This window comes from Calypte anna, chromosome 5A (genome assembly GCF_003957555.1).
Source record: "Calypte anna isolate BGI_N300 chromosome 5A, bCalAnn1_v1.p, whole genome shotgun sequence".
Lineage (NCBI taxonomy): Eukaryota > Metazoa > Chordata > Aves > Apodiformes > Trochilidae > Calypte > Calypte anna.
In genome coordinates this window covers 31,193,409-31,212,801 of record NC_044251.1, presented here as the reverse complement: position 1 = coordinate 31,212,801, position 19,393 = coordinate 31,193,409, and the positions used below count along the sequence as shown (strand labels likewise).

General features: G+C 37.5%; 1 protein-coding gene across 1 annotated transcript in view; it reads right to left on the bottom strand.

The window, feature by feature from the left end:
• The window catches only part of EML1 (EMAP like 1), a 77,477-nt gene that overhangs the window by 46,492 nt on the left and 11,592 nt on the right, over positions 1–19,393 (bottom strand). The window contains 1 exon segment of the mRNA XM_030452431.1: positions 4,112–4,294. Within this exon segment, the coding sequence (XP_030308291.1) occupies positions 4,112–4,294 (183 nt within the window).

Here is a 19,393-nt window from a genome sequence, read left to right as displayed (position 1 = left end):
AAATTAACATGTGTAGAGAATTCTAGGCTATATTATGGTAACATCTTATTGTAGCACTGAGAGCAAGAATTTATTGACTTGTTTACCTGAAGTTTTCATATACTGAACAACAGAAAATAAATGTGAAAGACTGTGCCTTGAGAAGTTTAGCTCAGTAAGTATGATATACTCAGAAATGCAAGTTTCCAGAGAAATTTGTTGCTGAAGCTTTGTTAAGACATATACTTGCTTGTGATCTACTCAGCATTTATTTGTTCAGAGGGGAGAAATTTAGAAAACAAACCATACAGAAATACTAAAGGAGTGAGGCTTATTTGGTTTAGGGGGCAGAAAGTCTACATGAAAACAACTTAACAAAGGAAAGAAAGAAGAAAATCTCCATGCTCACTGAGAATCCCAGGGGCTGCAACTGCAGACTGATAGAGTGAGATAGTATCCTTTCTACCAAGGATAGGAAGAGCAAATGTTCTTTGATTCTATGGGAAGCTTTAAGGAAAGGCTAAATAAGACTTAAATGAATTCATGATGTCCTCTAGCCCTGGCTTTTAATGGATTAATGTTGTCTTTAGAGTTCATACAAAACTTATGTCTAGTCATTATTCCAAATTAGATTCATTCTACAGCTTCATGCTGGATGCTTTACTGTTTTTTTTTTCTAATGTCCTGCAATGGCATAATTAATTTGTATGTGTAAAACTAAGTCCTGTTGTATATTACAGAATCATGGATACCTACAGTCAAGCAGCTGTGGGCTGGTTTCCTGGCAAGATTGAGAACTTTATTGAGGCTTTGAGTTCGTGAATTAGAACAACAATTAAAGTTAAATAAACAAATTAATAAAATGGTTTTGTTCTTTATAGTTATAAAAAAGTGCCTATTAAAAAGTAGCTGGAATGAACGCAGTGGAATCTGTTTATACTCCTAACCTCAGGAAACCAAAACTAGCAGCATCCAGGAAAAAACCTTGCAACCTTTAACACAAATTTTGTTCAAATCCAATACCAGTCCAGAACAGAAACTTCTGGACATGGAGGATATAAAGCCCCACGGTCAGCTAGTGTAGAAAGCAACACCATGACAGCCAAAACAGGGCACAAAGGAAAAAATTACACATTATTCAATTAACACACTATTTATACTGGAGTTATTTAGTTTTATTTACAATAGTGGTAACTGACATTATAGTCAAACAATCCCAAGCATCATTGCCGTTAGAAGTCAGTAACTCAAACACAATCAGATTACTGCTTTGTCAGTAACACAAATTTTGGAAAATCTGTTGCTTCAAGATCTTACCTGTGGCAGAAGGACTGACATGTTTATCAGCCTCAGCAGCAGCTTTTTTAATCATACTCTGATCTATGGATTAATAGGGTTGTTAAGTTTACAAACAAGCCAATAATTGCAAAAGGAAACAACAACAAACACAAGTAAAACAAAGGCAGGAAACCGCACTGAACTCCACCAGGTAGTTGAATTAAATAAGGAAGGGGGGATGGGGAAAGGGGGAAATCAACAAGCCCAAACAATAATCCAAAACACACTAGTAAAGGAGCTCCACAATTGGATAAGATAAACAGCCTCACTTTCTGAGATGTGTCTTTTAAGATGCCTACCACAAATCCAGAAGAACACATATAAGACCAAAAACAAGCTCAAGCTTTTTTCAATTACAGGTTTGAAATCCTAAAACTAGAAATATTTAAGCTATTTTTAACTCTAATGTACTCATAAGATGTTGTCTTCAAGATGAAGCTTCTTGTTCCAGACTTTGAACAGTATACGGGGATTCTGTTTTCTGAAGGCACCAACCGTCCCCTGTAACACGTGTTTTCAATCCTAATCTACTTCATCTACAGATCAACTCAAAGAATACAATAAACTTCAAACCCAAGATTGCATGGATGGTGACATTTTGAGTTCAAATTCCACTTCTTACAGTTCAGAATGTGGGATTAGTTGCTAAATGGCCAATGGTAAGAAAATGGATTGAGTCCCATGCAGGCCTAGTGGCTAGACATGAGAAGCCACCATTCCAGTTTCCCCATGCCTAAGAAAAATCTTTCTCCTTATACTCTTCATCAGAAGCCTCTGTAATACTATTCCAATGCTGAAATTCAATTTAGTCTTATGCTAAGCAGCTGTATGCAATCCATTATAAAGTAGTTGTGCCTACTACCAGAAAGAGGCCAACATGTGCAATGCATCATATTTGACAAACAGCTGGAAGAAACAAATGATCAAGATAGTTTGGTTTCTGTTTTATGTTACAGAATACATTTAATAAGGCTGACCATACGCTAATGATACAACTGATATATAATATAATCAGAAGCTCTTTACACACATCATTACAGTAGCACTTATTTCAAGAAAATAGTTGACTCATTTCAGGAGTGAAATGGATGAGCAATTTACCTTACACTGTCATTTCACACACACATTGAGAAGCATATGTACCATACACACATTAAATTAAAAAAACCTCAAACTAAAAAAAAAAAAAGAAAAAAACAGCCATCGAAAGCAGAAAAATTGACTTAGAGAAGCTTTTCCTCAATGTACAATGAACTATGGCATTAATGATCTGCCATGACTAAGAAAGCACCTCCTGATTTAGAGTCCAAGTCTGCTCACAGACTCCATGAAAATCTGGTCTGTATTTTGCTAAGTAAAACCAGCAGGCAAGAAGATGTGATTTGGTTACAACTTGGTCATAATTACAAGATTTCGCTTCCCCTGCACATCAGATAGCATCTATTTTACAGGCAACATACAGTCTCTTAATCCCTTGTACAACCAGTGGAATATTTTATCACTGTGGAGGCTATTTTATTAACATTTAACTTACAATTTTTAAATTTATTTATTATTTTTTAAATCAAACACAGACAAATTAAGAGGAATACAACAGAAATGGAAGATAACAGGCAAACAAGATCACAGGCAACTACTGAATCACCTGTAGTTGCAGGCAACTAGCAAGCTACATGATTTTTTTAATTCTGTCCCTTTCTCCTTTCTTCATCTCCAAACAAAAAACATTGTAACAAACATTATGTCTCACTTCAGCAAATTAACTAAGCAGCTCCTGACCTATTTGGTTAAATCAATGCCTAAAGTAAATACGTGCTGCAATTAAAAAAAATGTGACAGAGATAAAAAGAAATCCTGATTTCCAGCTGAAAAAATCATTAATACATATTTAGATATCATACTTTCAACGTGAATTAAGTTTTTAATTTATATTAATACATACCAGGACCAAAATGAAACTATATCTTCATTTAGACAACAGAGAGCTTTTGAGGTTAGTCATACTCTCTGTCTACATCTAGGTAGCCACAAGTCTTGCTCTTAAAACAACCCAAAAATATCTCATGCTTTTTGCTTTTGTAGTCTCACAGACTACAGTAAATTGCATTGGCTGGGTTCTAACAAACCTTTATTACTGTGAACACTGGATGCTTAACTCCAGCTTTTATGATTTGTGTATGGACAAACCTGTTCTTGCAGAGCAGGAACCAAAAGTGAACAGGCAGCAGCACAGGAGCACAGCACAGGATGTTGCTGAGGGGCACTGGAATGGAGTCAACCACCAGCCACAGCTCTGCCCTTCCTTCTCCACTGAGCAGCTGGTGTTGAACCATCTCTTCAGTCACAACACCTGTGCACTAGCTTAGAGCTCTGCTTTTGGCTACACCAGCACCACCCAAAGATACAACATTTTAAATTAAATTATATTTTGCTTACATTTAATTAACATTTTCAATCAAAAAGCTCTAAGGAGTTTCATCCACAGAAGCTGATATATTACCCAAAGAGTTTATAAACTAATCTTGACCAAATTCAGGAAGTGGTAGCACATTTGTAGGGAGTGCATTAAGAAGTAAGAACATGGAAATGCTTTGCTAGTTCATGGGAACTTTAAAAGACTCATGGATTAACCACTTGGATTTTTATGTGTGGTCTTTAATGGATTACATTTTGATTTATTTTAAAGTTTGATTAGTTGATTTGGAGTATTTCAAAGGTCCAAAGAATAACCTATTTTAATACATATAAAACTCTTCCCTCTGCTACCTATTTTACATATATCTGAAATGCAAACCTTTGGTAGGTCCTTTCTTGTTCTGCATGGCCTGCTGTTCCTCTGTAATATTCAAGCGTCGAACCACATCAGCAAGGGCAGATTTAAGCAGCTGGATGTCATCTTCCTGCATCTGGACACGCTGCTCCAGAGAGGCAATGCGATCTGTTACCTCCATACTGCTTGCAGCAGAGGCACTGTCATCTGAATAAAAGAGCAGAAAAAGATGTGTTATCACCAATGTAAAACCATTAAGAAACACCTTATATAGCTGGGCACAGATAAAACTAAGGTCTTCCTCAGATCTGACAATGTCTTGAGAATTGACCAAAAGCTAGAGATATAAATAAATAAATAAATAAATATTAAGTAAATAAGACAAGTACCTAAGAAAAATTAAATAATGAGGTTGGCTTCAGGGTTACTTAGTCTTAATTGGGGCCCACTATGAATTATCTATGTGTTTGAACTGGAGTGATCAACCATCATACTTCACCACTCTGCTCAATACAACATGCTGGCACTGGCAGGCATTCAGCTCAAGAGTTATTAGTTTGTGATACCTCCCACACCTTCCCAGATTTTTCTTTCTCACATATGTGTCAGAATATATACATACACAAGAAACAGACAGGCTTACATGTGTTCAAGTTATCTTCCACAGACTGAAAGATGGATATTAACCCCCTCTGCTAACTTCTGCTAACTCCTTATTTTATATCAGCAGCTTGAGCAGAACATTCCTTCTGACTGAAATAGAAACATTGGCTAAATTCAGAAAGAGTCAATAATTGTAGTCTTAGACTGAAAATTCTTTAAAGGGTCATTGCTTTGCATACAATTCATCCATTATTTGGAAATAATCAACAGGAGCTTAAAGCCTGCAACTCCCTGATGACTAACACATTCTTTCCACTCCAGAACTAGTAAAAAGAATATTTTTCCTAAACAAGCACTTTCATTCCACTCCAGTTCCTTTCACATAGAAACACTAATTTCTTACAATACTAAGTTAGGAAAATGAAGAAGAAAGGAAGACAAAAGCAATGCTGAAAATTTCAGTCAGTATCTATTAGGAAAAAAAAACATTGTGCAGTTCTTAAGGAGCATTGCAAAGTTTTATTTAAGTGCATGGATTTGAAACCTTAAAAAAAGTTGGGTATTAACTGATTACATCAAGTAAGGTTATTCAAGTTATGACTGTGTTATAGATTTCATTTGAAGACCTAGTAAGTTGTACTTCAGCAGTAATGGATATTAATGCTACCATCTACAATCATAACTGACTTCTCCCTAATTCTTAACACTACACATATTTCTTCTGTTAAAGCCAGTCTCTCTTTGTGAAGAAGCTGTTATTTGTTTTCAATTCTTGTGTATTTAATTCCCTCCCATTCCAAAGCAGAGTTTTCTACTTCTTTTATGTAAGGGTATAAAATGAAAGTTAAATACCTTGTGGCCCAATACAAATTTCTTTCTGAAATCTGCTTTTAAGCTGTTTTTTGGGTTCCTTACCCCTCACACCCCCAAGACCTATCTGTGGTTACCAAAAGCTGAATTAGAAACAACTCAGAAACAAAGTTGCTTGTTTCTGTTTCATACAAATATGTAACAATATTGATAGTCCATAAATAGCTACAGGGTAATGTAATTTAAATTGCTTGTGAATTCTTTTACAGGACTTCCAGAATATTTTAAATATCAGCATAAGGATGTTAAGGCTGAACACAGTAGTAATATAAGTTACCCTGTAATGAAAAAACTAAATCAGAACTCAAGTTCCTGAAAAGTCCTAAAAAAACTTTGCTTATGACAAAGCTTTCCAAACTTTGGCAAAATCAGCACAGCTCAGCACAGGACTCTGTCCTGCAGCTGGTACAGGTAATTAATGCCCAAACTCAGATTAGCAGCCAGGCTGGCAGCAGTATGAGCTGCCTGCAGAACTTAACCTTTCCTTGAACAAACAAAAGGCCCATGCTGCTCTAATGACTTTACACTTTAACTCAGCTGGAAATAACATGGATTAGCATAGTGGACAATAGGCAACAAAATCAAAAGCTTGATTTAACCAGTACAAGCCAAATTCAAACTTTGGCCATTCTGGCAAATTCAGTATGGCATGGCATAGTTTTCTTCTGAATTCAGTCAACAAGAAATAGACAGTTCCCAAACAGAGGGCAGAGAAGAAAACCAAGAGACAAATCATTTGGTGTTAAAATGACCCAGGCCTTGTTACAAAAGAAAACATCCTCATTAAACTATCAAATTCACAAATTTTTAAGTGTGTAGAAACAGTAATTTTGCCCACACATAAATCTTATAGCAGTAAATCAGTGGTGGAGATTTATTTAGTCATGTAAGAAATCACTCCCACTGATAATTATTAAGATGTCCATCATTGTCTTCCTCCTCCTTTTCTCAGCTGCCACTGTGACTCTTCCTCTCATGTCCTCACTGACCAACAGACATCTGGACACAGCCAGTCTGTGCCTTCCACCATCACCATTCTTCCTGGTTCTTGGGAATGTTACCCTCATCCTTGCTGCAGCTCACAACTTGCTTTTCTCTGGCGTTTACCTGATTGGATGCTGTTCCCTTCCAAGGATGCGGGAAATAAAATTTGTAGCAACTTTCAGTAAGATGAGAACTAAAGGCAAGACTTCCTAGAGGTCAGTCACACTTCACTTTGCATCCCCTTTGCATGCATATACAAGCAAGCTAGAAACAAGACACAGAGCACAATAAAACTATGTATTCTGAAGAATGCAAATTTCAATTCTAAAATAAGCATAACCTGTTTGTTATGCAAGTAGAAGATGGAATGTTCTTGCTGTCCAGATCATTACATCCCAGTATGTTGAGCAACAAAGTTGCAAATTCAGCACAGACAAAAAAGGAAAGTAGTGTGGTATCAGAAATTAACAAATTATACAAACCAACCAAACAACGACAAGGAAATCACAACAGATGTCATCTACTTAGCTCAAGAGCAAAAGCTACACCATTTGAATAATTCGTGATCTGCTCCTGCAGTATAGAGCTCATCCTCAGCAAAAAAACAGTTGCATGGAATTTTTTAGCACACATTTGCAATGCAATTTAGACTCTGAGTAGAGACACCTTACTATTATTATTCACAAACCAATATTAAAATTAAAGTCACTATACATTTTATAGCACCTAGTTCCACGTTTTCTCCTGGATGAAGTGCATCCTTAAGGAACTTGTGCAGAGGGAGCTGATAGGGGAGCAGGAGGGATATAGAAGAGGCCACTGAGTGCTCTGTCTTGGGGTAGTCCAACCTGGGGCTACATTTTCCCTGGCAGGGTCCATACATGGACCCTGGATTCCAACATGGAAGCTGGATTAAAAGTGTGCTTTGATTGTACAGTTACAGTAGCTGAGAGAAATGTGCTCCAGCGAATTGATGTAAAGGTCCTCAAAACACCCCTGTTGAATCCAAGAAAATAAAAAGCATATTTTTAAAAGTAATTAATGTAAAAAGAAATATGGAGTATTAATACACAACCATCATTGCATAGCTTTACAATATAATAGGAAAACCATTATGTCAGTACATGTCACTTTTTGTGATAGCAGACTCAATAATATTAACAGCTCCTTAACAGTGTCCATATACTTCAATCTGGTGACCTCTTTGCAACGTAACTGTCACAAAACCCACTGATGTTTACCCTCTTCTTGAAAAGCATATGAAGGAGAATACAAATCCAAACAATCTGCCTTAGATGTATTCAGCAGTCACTACCACCACTTTTGCCTAGGGACAGACATCGAATCACCAACAAAGGTAGCATCAATAGCACATGGGAATTAATCATTGCTTCTTTTTCATCCATGAAAAGAAAAAGGACTTTTAAAGGGCAATTTATCCAATTTGTTTTTAGAAATCTGAAGTTCATCACTTTCTACAAGTGGTCATTTCTTTTTATGGATGATAATGCAAGTTTAAATCACTGCCTCAAACACATAAACCTACATCTCTCAAGATAAATGCCACCTACAATGTCCAAAATTAGATAAAATGAGGAGGTATCAATTCAGATGCCTAATTCTTCATTGTCATACATCTTTGTGGTAATGCTTGGAAAGACAAAGTTGCTATGCCTTGCTGAGAGATCCTGCAGGTTTCAAAGAGCAGGCAGAAAAAAAAAAAGAAAAAAGGAATGTTCTTCATGTCTCTTTAGATTTTCCAACCAGCTAATCCATGATCTCATAGATTGGAAAGATTTCTTGTGGCAAATTAAAAGACAATACTGAGTCAGATGATTAATCTGCTTCCAAAGTGTCTTCCATTTTTTCCAGCAATTTATTACTTGAACTTAGCCAAATGTGAAGAAACATCTGAAGCCAAGCCAACAACAGGACATGTAGGCTGTTTACAAGAATGATTTCAATATTATTTCACTGTATGTAGGCTAAAGCAAAATTACATACTTACTCTATTAACAAATAGAGTAAGGAAGCAAATTAAAATGCAGACTATTTTATATGAATTTTACCTGCTGGAAATTCTGAATCTAAGCTTTACATTAATGGTGTAGGATATAATTAAAATTAAAGTAGATTTGGCACGCACAGCCCCCCCGCAGCACTACTTCATTAAGCACATTCCACCTTTTCCTTATACAGCCATTAATTTCGAGACTCTCTTCTCTGGCTCAGGCCATGGCAGCTGATTATGTACTGGAAACATTAAGTACTGATTCTCAAAAGACTGGCAAAAAATGTTTAGTTTATTCAATCTACATGGTCTCTGCGGAATACCAAGTAACAGGATTAAATTGTACAGAAAGTATTTCCAAAACTTCTCAGGATATATTCTGTGCACTATATGTTTGTGAAGTACCTAGCACAATGAGGAGGAGAGCTGCTAGACATTATTATGATATACTTTAAAAGCAGCATCTTGAAGACTTAGCCAGATTTGTCACTGAATTTATACACTCTGCAGAACATCAAAAAAGAAAATCTAAGCCTTCTGTGGATAGCAAATTCAAGCAGTGGTCTCCAGAGACACTTTCCTGGCATAAAAATATAGATCATGACAACAAGCCTGAGTTTAACTGGTAGGAATACTGTCCATCAGTGAGACAAACTCGTATCTGTGTAACACACTCTTCCCTTCTGAAATTAATTTCTGCAAGTATCTACACTTCTCGGAAATCACTATAAACCCACATGGAGAGAAAGGAACTGCCCACCTCTAGTATGGTATAACACAGTCACTGAAAAAGCCCATGACACCAAAACAGAGACAGTTAAGAACAGCATTTATTTTTAAAAAAAGCAAAAAAAAAAAAAAAAAAAGCAAAAAAAAAAAAAAAAAAAAGCACAATCCTGCAGCTGAATTTACATAGGAAGAATTATAGACTGAATTTGACCCAGCATACCAGCAAGTAGGTAATAACAATAAGAGACTACAATTCCAGAAACATTTTTCTACCCATATAGGCCCACACTTTTCAGACTCCACTAACTCTGCAAAATTGTCAGATGTGGCACATGTGGCACTGAGATCTCATGCAAGTAATTCAGTTGCTTAAACTATTTTCTTCAAGTTCCCTGGGAGTCACACTAACTTTCAAATGACCTTTCTGCTTCACCTCTCTCAATGCCATCTGTTTAGCTTGAAACTCTTAACAGTGCAGAAAGAAAACCCTCTGTGGCAGGCATCTCCTACATCTTCAAAATCTTGTCCTCCCTTTTTGGTTCATTTCATGCATCTTTGAGTCTGGGGCACAGAACTGAGCCAGACAAACTATTTGATAGACACAGTCTACCTGAACTGACAATAACAGAGAGAAAAAGAAGAATTAGGAAGAGACACAATCAGCTAAGGCTTAAAATGAAAATGTTGCACAAAAATGAACACAAGCAATTGGCTGTGGCACACAAAGGAATGCAGCCCCTACATTGTTACCAGGCTTAGATGCAAGATCTGGAAAGTACCAAGTATTCTCCTATAGCAATTTAAGTGGCTTAGTGTCAGCAGTTGTTTTCAGACCAAAAAGACTCCCTGTGCAAAAAAACAATGGAAAAATAAAACAGCAGGTTATTTTTTCTTTGACAACACTACATCAAGCCTCTCTGTTCAAAAGATTAGTGTGGACAGCATTGCACAGACTAAATATCTTTCCTCCATCTACTTTTCTAGTGAAAAACATTGTACTGTACCTGAAACATAGCAGCAGCTTTCCAGGCTTGTCTCCTGGGGACAATGACAACACATATGGGCAACAGTTTATCATAAAGTCTGGTACATGCTGGGCTGGGCAGGTAGACCCCGATTTGACCAGATCAGACTTTCCACTGTGAGAAGCAAGCAGATTTAAAGCCCAAAACACTGTTATCCTATTTAATCTTGTTATTTTGTGTGGGTAGGGAAAAAAATGATAGAAAACTTTAAAGCCATGTTGCTCTGCAAGAAGTTTCAGAAAACAAAACTGGTTGCCAGCTGAATGCTAAAGGAATGGCCTTTATTATGTCAAATCCTCTAATTGCTTTTTGTTATAAAGTACACATAATAGGGTAAAAGTGCAAACACCCTATATGCTCTCTTAGCTGGACAGCATTGACTGTGAGGAACAAGAAATCACATCAAATCTTTAAACCAAATACCATGCCCATCTATAAGTTTATGTATGTGTACATGCATATAACCTCAGAACAGGCAGGACAACTTTTCAGTTCAATCTGTATTCTAATGCATGTATTTAAGATAAGAGAGATTAGCAGTGCAAGCAGATGCCCCAGTTTGGTACAATCAGGTACATCTCAGAGTAAGTAATCTGAACAGACCAGATTAGTTTTTCCATGTCCTCATGAGGTATGCATGTGTAGGAGGAAATGTGAAGAAGACAACTCTATCCCACACATCCACATTATTGCCATACTCTGGGCTATCCTGGGATCCCAAAAGACAGCTGATCTAAAAGAGACCATAGAATCACTAGTATAAAGCATCATCTTGTGAGAACAGAATTTCTAAACCATATTAATGAAAAAAAAAAATTGTAATATAAATATTTGTTGATCTACTATATATGGATACAGATGGTTATTTTTGTGAACAGTATTTTCCCTCATCTATTAGAGTTAGCTATTGTAGTCCAGTATTTATAAAACCATAAAGTGTCTTTCCCAAGATTTGTGAAGGCATAACATGTCCTTTTACAGTTTTACCACCAAAAACTTAGAGAAAGAATATAACTCCATAAAATTAGAAACAGAATTTGAAAGGGTAAATCAACAATAGCAATCACCACTCAGCACCTCCCCGCTGGGTGTGCTGTACTCATTAACAAAATTAGAGAGAAGAAAACCATCTTAACAGAAAATTTTCAGAAAGTTATTTGTGGGTAATTGGTCAGCAATCACTGTACCAAAATTAAGCATGTGCCCTTGACCCGCCTGTAACTGTCAAGCTATAACCAGCAGCTTACTGTTTGTCCCCAGCAGATGGTACATGAGTTTCTACTTGGAAATTAACCAGTTAAAATTATCTTCCCCAATAGTGCTTAAGTTGAAGATAGAAGAAATCTATGACATATCAATACATGGGAGGAATTATCACCAGAAGAGGCCCATTAACGTAAATGCTTTTACAGTTCAGAGTTACTATCCTGGCTCTGCTGAGAACAGAAAGCAATAGAAAATGTTTTAACAAATTATCACTCCTGCACATTACCTTGGGATCACGCTATACCACACACACACAAAAAAACCCACAATCAAAACCACCAAGAAAACAAAGCACAAAAAAAAAGCACCAAAAAAAGCCCAAAATGAAACAAACAAACAAAAAAAAAGCCCCCACCACCACATTGTGAAGAAAAGAAAGAAAAATAAACAGAACCTTCAGTAGCATAATATTAACACAAAGGTAACAGCTGGAGAAAAAGTAAAATAATTGGATTTGCCTAATTAAGAAACTGAAAACACAGTCTATGAAGAACCTGTAAAGAAAGAAACTGGTAGAGTAATTAATCTGTGTATCTCAGGATAGAAGAGCTGGGCTGTGTTTCACCATGTTACATTCTCAGTGATGCTCAGCAGATGTGCCTGTATCACACCCTGAAGAGTGAAAGAAGAGCAAATTGCAGAACGTGGGAGAACATTTGCTAGAAGTCTCATCTCCACATCACAGCTACAGCTCACTGTACAAGTTATCATACAAAAGCTTGCAAAGGATGAATGCAAATTCATCATATGATGTATGCTAATTAGACTACAGATTTTGTTTAGCATTGTTAGACAAAAAGCCCATCCAACTTAGATACAAGATTTGCTTCCACTAAACATGTTTCCAACAAATAAACTCCACAAGACTAGAACACAAAACATTTTAGAAACTTTATCAGTACTTAATTCAATATATTTTCACTGCCTTTAAAAAAACTGTATGCCTTCACTGGATTCTTCAGCTATGTTGTATGCAAATAAAGTAGAAATATTGACTTCTAAATGCAGTCAGGCAGATTCAAAAGGAAGAAAAAGTTACCAATGTCAGAATTACAAATTAATTTTATTTTATTCCTTTGTGTTGTACTTAAGTTATTTTCCTAGACAAAAGATGATTCACAGTAGCAAGAAACCACTGAGACCTATCAGCTACTAGTTCATCTGCAGTTAAATGCAGCCTTTACATTACATTACAGATAACAAGATATTAACACTCAGCTACTTAGCTCAACATACATTTCTTCACTTTAGCTTTCACATTCAAAATTAGAACAGCAACTGATAGTCAAATTTGCTTGGACCTTCCATGTTTTACCTATGACATCTTATAATTTTTTTTTTAATTGAAAATTCTATGGAATTTCATCAATACGTAAGAAATAAAACAACTGAAATTTAAGAAATTAAAAATTTACTAAGGTGGAGACTACTTCAATAGCAATAAATCCGTAGTTGGCAATTAGAAATAGTTAGTGTTTTATCTTATTTCATAATCATATCCTTTGAGAACTAAGAATTGGAAAACCCCAGCTTCTAATAAATGGCATCCTATTTAAGATATAACCCCCATTTACATTTCTTAAAGGCCTACCAGCTTTTTGAATTGTCTTCTGTAGACTCAAAGTAAGCAACATAATGTGAAGAGAACAAAACATTCCTCCTGCACCTGCAGAATGGGTTATTGATATCAAAAGCAGATTTATTACTTTTACAAACTCTAGTAACTGCCTCTCAGCTAATGGTTTCACTTCCAGCAGCAGTCTGACTTTTTTTTGGAACTCTGTACGTCGTTAATACTTTAGTTTCTGAAATTAATGCAGTATTACATTAGGCTTCATTACAGGTTGTCAGAAAGACAAATCATGATCTGAATATTTAAAGGAAAAAATTTTCTCAAATTTAGAAAGCTATTTTAAGTCTTCTTTCAAAACCTTTCACAGTAATGTACCATTTTTTTTCACTATTGACAGTTCAGTGCTTGGGAGTATTTTTGTTAGTGACAGCCTTGCTTGGACAGAAGAGGAAAAAAGAACACCAGATGCCTTCAACAGACTGGACTTTTTCCTGTACTGTCTGTCTTTGTATTCAATTAATGTTGAGTCTTCTTTTCATTTTATTCTGAAACATATAAAATCTACAATTTAAAATTATTTATGTTAATAATATTTTTGGTTGATTCTAAAATCTTCAGATCATACATTTTCTCTCTCCAGAGAAAAATCTTTACTACCACTAATGGAGAAAGAACAAACTGCCCCTGCCAAGGACTCAAATACAGCCAGAGACACTGCATTTGATAGTGTTAGATCTCCTGGTGATAACCAGAAGAGGACCACTTCAGGGCTTTTCAGGATACAGAGAAGGAAGAAAATCTCCTTTTTTACTATCTTTAGAAAGCAAAATAATTTTTTTTAAATTACAGGTTTGTTTCAGGAAATATCCATAATCTGAATAATTATTTAGTTTAAAATGCAACTCCTCTAATTAAAGGCAATTTGCATTGTTTTTATTTTAACTGGATTCCCTAGCATGAACTCATGTTCTTATTTTTACCACAGTGGGGTGCATAGCATTGTTACAGATTTCACCCATCTGCAATGCCATTCCCAGCACATTATGCAAGCATGGTCCTGCTGCCCTATGAGAGTAAAGGAGTTGCACTCCAAGACTTGCACCACCCTCTGCACCATCCTACAGCAACACACACGTGGTCTATTTTCAAAGAAATTCAGAGTTCCGCAGAGCAGGAAAGGAGGAGAGAGAGAGATAATCTGTTTCATAACTTTCATGTTTGCTGAAAAAAAGGTTTACAAATATGGTTTGATCAGCTGCTGCAGTATTGTATCTCCCCAAGACTACAGAGTCCCCAGTAAAAGGGAGGGGGAGAGCCAGGAGCTGCCTGGTCTGCCCTTGGCTGGGAACAAGGCTCAGGCCAAGGTCCAAGCTGAGCATGGCTCATGATTGTTCCTCTCCCTCAAGGACTTTCTGGGACCGATTTCCTTCTGGCGACAGTCAGTACTTCTCCTGCTTGATTTGCACCTGAGAGATTAGATGGGTGAAGGCTGCACAGGGAAATCATTTCCCACAAGCCATCTCCTAATGGCAGTGAGCTGAAGTACTAGTGCCAACAAACACTGCAGAAAGCCTGGCTGATAAAGCTCTTGTCACTCTGATTACTGAGCATCTGAGCTTCAACCGTCATGATAAGGTGGAGCCTACCAGAAAATTCAAACCTTTAAGGCTAATATGGCCCTGGAGCTTTAGAGAAAAAGTTTTCTAATGCTTTCTTAGCTCTGGATACGGTGGACTTAGCATAAGTCAGACCTCTGTATACAAAAGTACGAACACAAGGTAGGGCAAGTATAGCCACTTCAACTACATTTAATATTTTCAGTGTTTTCACTTGTGAGCTGTGAATTTATTTACCCATATTCCCCTCTCTGATCCTTTCCTTTTTTTAACTACAACTTCAGAAGCCAAATTCAAAACACGCCAGGACACCACTTAATATTACAATCTTTATCTATGATTCAAAGAGGTACATTTTTAAATCAGACCTGAACACAGACTAGCGGTCTCCAAGTATGGAAAGATTATTTCAGCCATAAGATTTGCCCAAAACTGCACCCAGGTGCAGTAAGCTTCCTCAGCAGAGCACAGAGCAGGGATTTACATGATTAGTAAGCCAAGCAACACACTGAAACTGGAAACTACTAGATTTATAAGAAGTAGGAAAAAGTCTGAAACTGATTGGAAAACATTTCTCTCTACTACACTCAAGAGATAGCTCAGTAAACAATATCCACTCACAGCACATCAACTTTCTAAGCTAGATGAGGCAAGCAGGATATGCCTTTTTCAAAATGCCCTTCAGTTTAGCAGAAGACAAACAGGAGTAAAATCTGGTACAGAAAAGTTTCAGCATGAAAATAGCTATTTAAAGGACACAATTGTAATAAACAATCAATCTCAAGGTAAGACAGAGACTAAAAGGACATACTCCTTGTCATAATATGCCTAAGGACATATTAAACATATGCAAACTCATGGACATCAGTCTCTCTCCATGGCAGAGAAGTTTTATCCCCAAAGCTACAGCTTTCCTGGGCTAGTGACCCAGCTCCTCACACTCAGTGTTCTTATATGTAACAGTTTCTGACTTTTGATTCTTCACCAAAACCATGCATTTTATATTTGCAAAGTCAAAACCTGAAGCAAAATGGAAAATGATCTGGTTGATCAGGCAGCCCCAGTTCCACTTGAACCAGCAACCATTCACTGTAGCACTTGGTGCTGCTAAAGCAAAGGAATTGCACACCCAGTGACTCTGGGTGGATATTCTATCCACAAAATTTTAAACGGAAACAAGACAGCTCCACAAGCATACTATCAATAAAGAGAGAAAAGGGGGGGGAAAAGGGGGGGGAAAAGGGGGGGGAAAAGGGGGGGAAAAGGGGGGGGAAAAGGGGGGGGAAAAGGGGGGGAGAAAAGGGGGGGAGAAAAGGGGGGAGAAAAGGGGGGAGAAAAGGGGGGGAGAAAAGGGGGGGAGAAAAGGGGGGGAGAAAAGGGGGAGAAAAGGGGGAGAAAAGGGGGGGGGAAAGGGGGGGGGAAAGGGGGGGAAATCACCAAAATAGGAACACAAAAAAAACCCAGAACCTAAGTGTTTTAGGGAAAAAAATCTCCATGTTTTGAGGAGTCATCCAGATCGTGATAGCTTCCACTTCCCAATTCATTAAAAAAAAAAAAAAAATCACAGAAAAATATCATTAATTTTTGGTCTTTTTACTGTCTTGTAAGTACTTCATTATTTCTAGCTCTCCTTGCTGGAAAGAGAAGCTTTTTAACTGGCAAAAAAATTTAATGGCTTTATATTTACGGATTTTCAAATGGACATTAAATACTTTTACTGGATTTATTGGACTCAGAGACAGTATATCGTGTGAAACATGAGGCAGAACTCAACAAGAACTATAGGGAGTGATGAAGTAATTTAAAAATTTGGAAACACATGAATAAAACATTTGTGCCTTAAGCTTCATTATTCAGCCTTAGTTCTAATGCTGTCTAACTTCCCAAAGCTTAAAAAGGAAAGCCTAATAATTTTATCATGTTTTCCAGAGGTTTGGAAGTTTCTAAATGCTTGCTACTTTATCCACAAAAATAACTGACAGGAAGGAGAGTGTATTAGTGTAGGTGGATCCATACTAGAAGATGATAAAATTTTGTTTCAGAAATAGCTGCCTACAGCAGAGTAAAGATAAAACCCAGTAAATCTGCATTTCCTTAGAAAGCGTGCAAAATAATATGCTCTCATGGTGGAGGTCATGGAAGCTTTCAAACTTCAACCTGTTGTCAGGTGAGACACTGCAACAGGTTGCCCACAGAAGCTGTGGAAGCTCCATCACTGTAAGCATTCAAGGTCAGGTTGGATGAAGCTTCAAGCAACCAGAGATAGTGGAAGGTGTTCCCTGTCTCCATGATAGGTAACATCTACCCAGTCCTACCCCTGCAGCCCTCAGTCAGGGTCTCAGTTGTTCTGTGAGGCTAAAGACTACAGAGTAAGGTGTGACAAGAGCTGGAGAGCATATAGTTTTGCTGCTGAGGCCTATACATGACGCCTGATTAACACCACTGTTGTGAGAGAATACAGCATGCACAGCAGAAACATCAGCTGCTATTTCAGCAGCTCACATTCCATTTCTGAAAGACTTGCAGCCTGGCAAAATGAGACAGAGTGCTGGGAAAATGGTCCTCCTCAACAGTGCTGAGTCCTCCAGCACTCAGCCAGAACTTCTCTCAAGAAATCAAAATAGTGCTAAAAATATGCAGTGAAAACAGTATCTAAAAATTGACAGCATGGACCAAACTTCCCTAACTAACTCCTGGCTGTCCCCAGACAAGTACCTGCAACACAGGCAGCTGTCATTGCTACTTATTTTATGGAAGACCTTGCCCCACATCTCAAGTCAGTACACGCAGGGATGCAATCACTTCTGTGAGCTACAGACATTTGGGAGTCACAATCTCAAGGCATAGGATAAGTGCCTCCCACTACAAGTTACTGCAGACAGCTGGCAGAGCTGCCATGCCAGGAGCTCAGGGGGCTTAAAGTAGGAATGGGTCACAGTTTTCAACAGGAAGGAGATTGGATCCAGTATGCAGGTGGAAAGCATGGCACCCAGAACATGCACAAAACCCAATGCACGAAGCCAGAAAGATGGCAGAAGGAGAAGGGGCAGCTGCCGCTACCCAAAATCAATCCTGCTGCCACCACTGCCTTTCATCTGCTTATGACACCACACCAAATTTTCTTCTGTCTTGTGCATACTTTCTCATAATCAATTTCCCTTTGGACTAATAGATATTCTACAGCTGCAACAAAGCCTGCTTCATCTTTCCTCCTTCTGTCCATTCCTCCTTCTCCTTGATACAAACTACAGAAACCATCTTCTCTTTTCAGTGTTTTTCCTGCACCTTCAACAGAATGCAAAGGTAAGGGTAATTCTCACAGTACACAGAAAGAAAAAGGTTATTATTCCAGAAAGTAAATCTGAATGTGAATAAATGAGACACTGAATGTAACTGGAACCTCATACACACAGTTCTAAGATTATATGCATAATATGCTCTATTTACTTCTTACCTACACAAAAGAGTTATTCAGAAATAGAAATTAAGAGTGCTAGTAGTTTTCCCCAGCTTCTTTTGCATTATTCCAAATGGATACAGCCTATTTTCACTTTAAAACCTCTGCTTTATACAACTGTTCAAAGGGCTTCATCTTAGGTACAATGTTGCTTAAAGAAAAATGCATACGAACTTGCACATCATTCATAACTAATGGCTTGCCAACCCACACCTGCTTTTTACTATCTAATTATCATGTGGAAGTCTGTCAAAAATGTCAAAACCTTTTTTTTTTTTTCCTTTAAGTTGCTACTTTTATCATAAGGATGAAACATTCTGAAAGACTAAGTCACTTTAACAATGCTCATTTGTTTCCCAAGGTTTGTGTGTAAAGAATCTCAGAAGAACCCCTTGGGCTTCTCTCAGCACAAGCCACCTGTAAAGATCCAAAAGCTTGTGCTGTTTTCCTGAATATCTTTCCTCAACTTTCCTGGTACTTAGGAACTTTCCTCAACTTTCCTGTACTTAGGCAACATCTAAGAAAACCGATCTGTAACAAAGTATCTCCCCCTGAATCTCATTTTCCATGTTTTAAATGGATTAATCAGTTCCTAGTGCTAGATACTAAAGTTTTCACAAAAATACATGTGGTTTTCCCCATTGTTGATTTGTAATTCTGTAATTTTAGGAACTGTACTAAAATTAGCCATTTTGCTTATTCTTGCGTTAAAATATCCATGTGCTGAAAAGAAAGAAAAAAAAAAAAGTCAAACCCAGAAACCTTATTATCCTTCCCCATGCCTCTAGAGAGGCTTCAGTCAGGCAGCAGATACTTCAAAGCTTCACATAGCACATGCCTAGAGATTTGCACTAGGAGAAGCAACTGCCAAATTTAGGAGGTTGTAAAACTCAAAAATAAAAACTAGAAAGGAGGGAAAACTCTGAAGTTACACCCTCCTGGAACAATATGAACAGAAATCTGTCATAAATTTCTGAGTCACAGCTACCAGGGTTAATAACCCAGCATCAACCAAAATGCTTTGCAAAATCCTTGCAGGATTCACTGGAGCTGCTTCAGGCTTCCTCCAGCTTTTTGGAAGCAAAGAGCAGGCAAGCAGGACACATAACTGTTCTCTCCAGGGCAAGACTTTTAATCCAGGCCTTCCTACACAGGACCACTGAAGATGACTG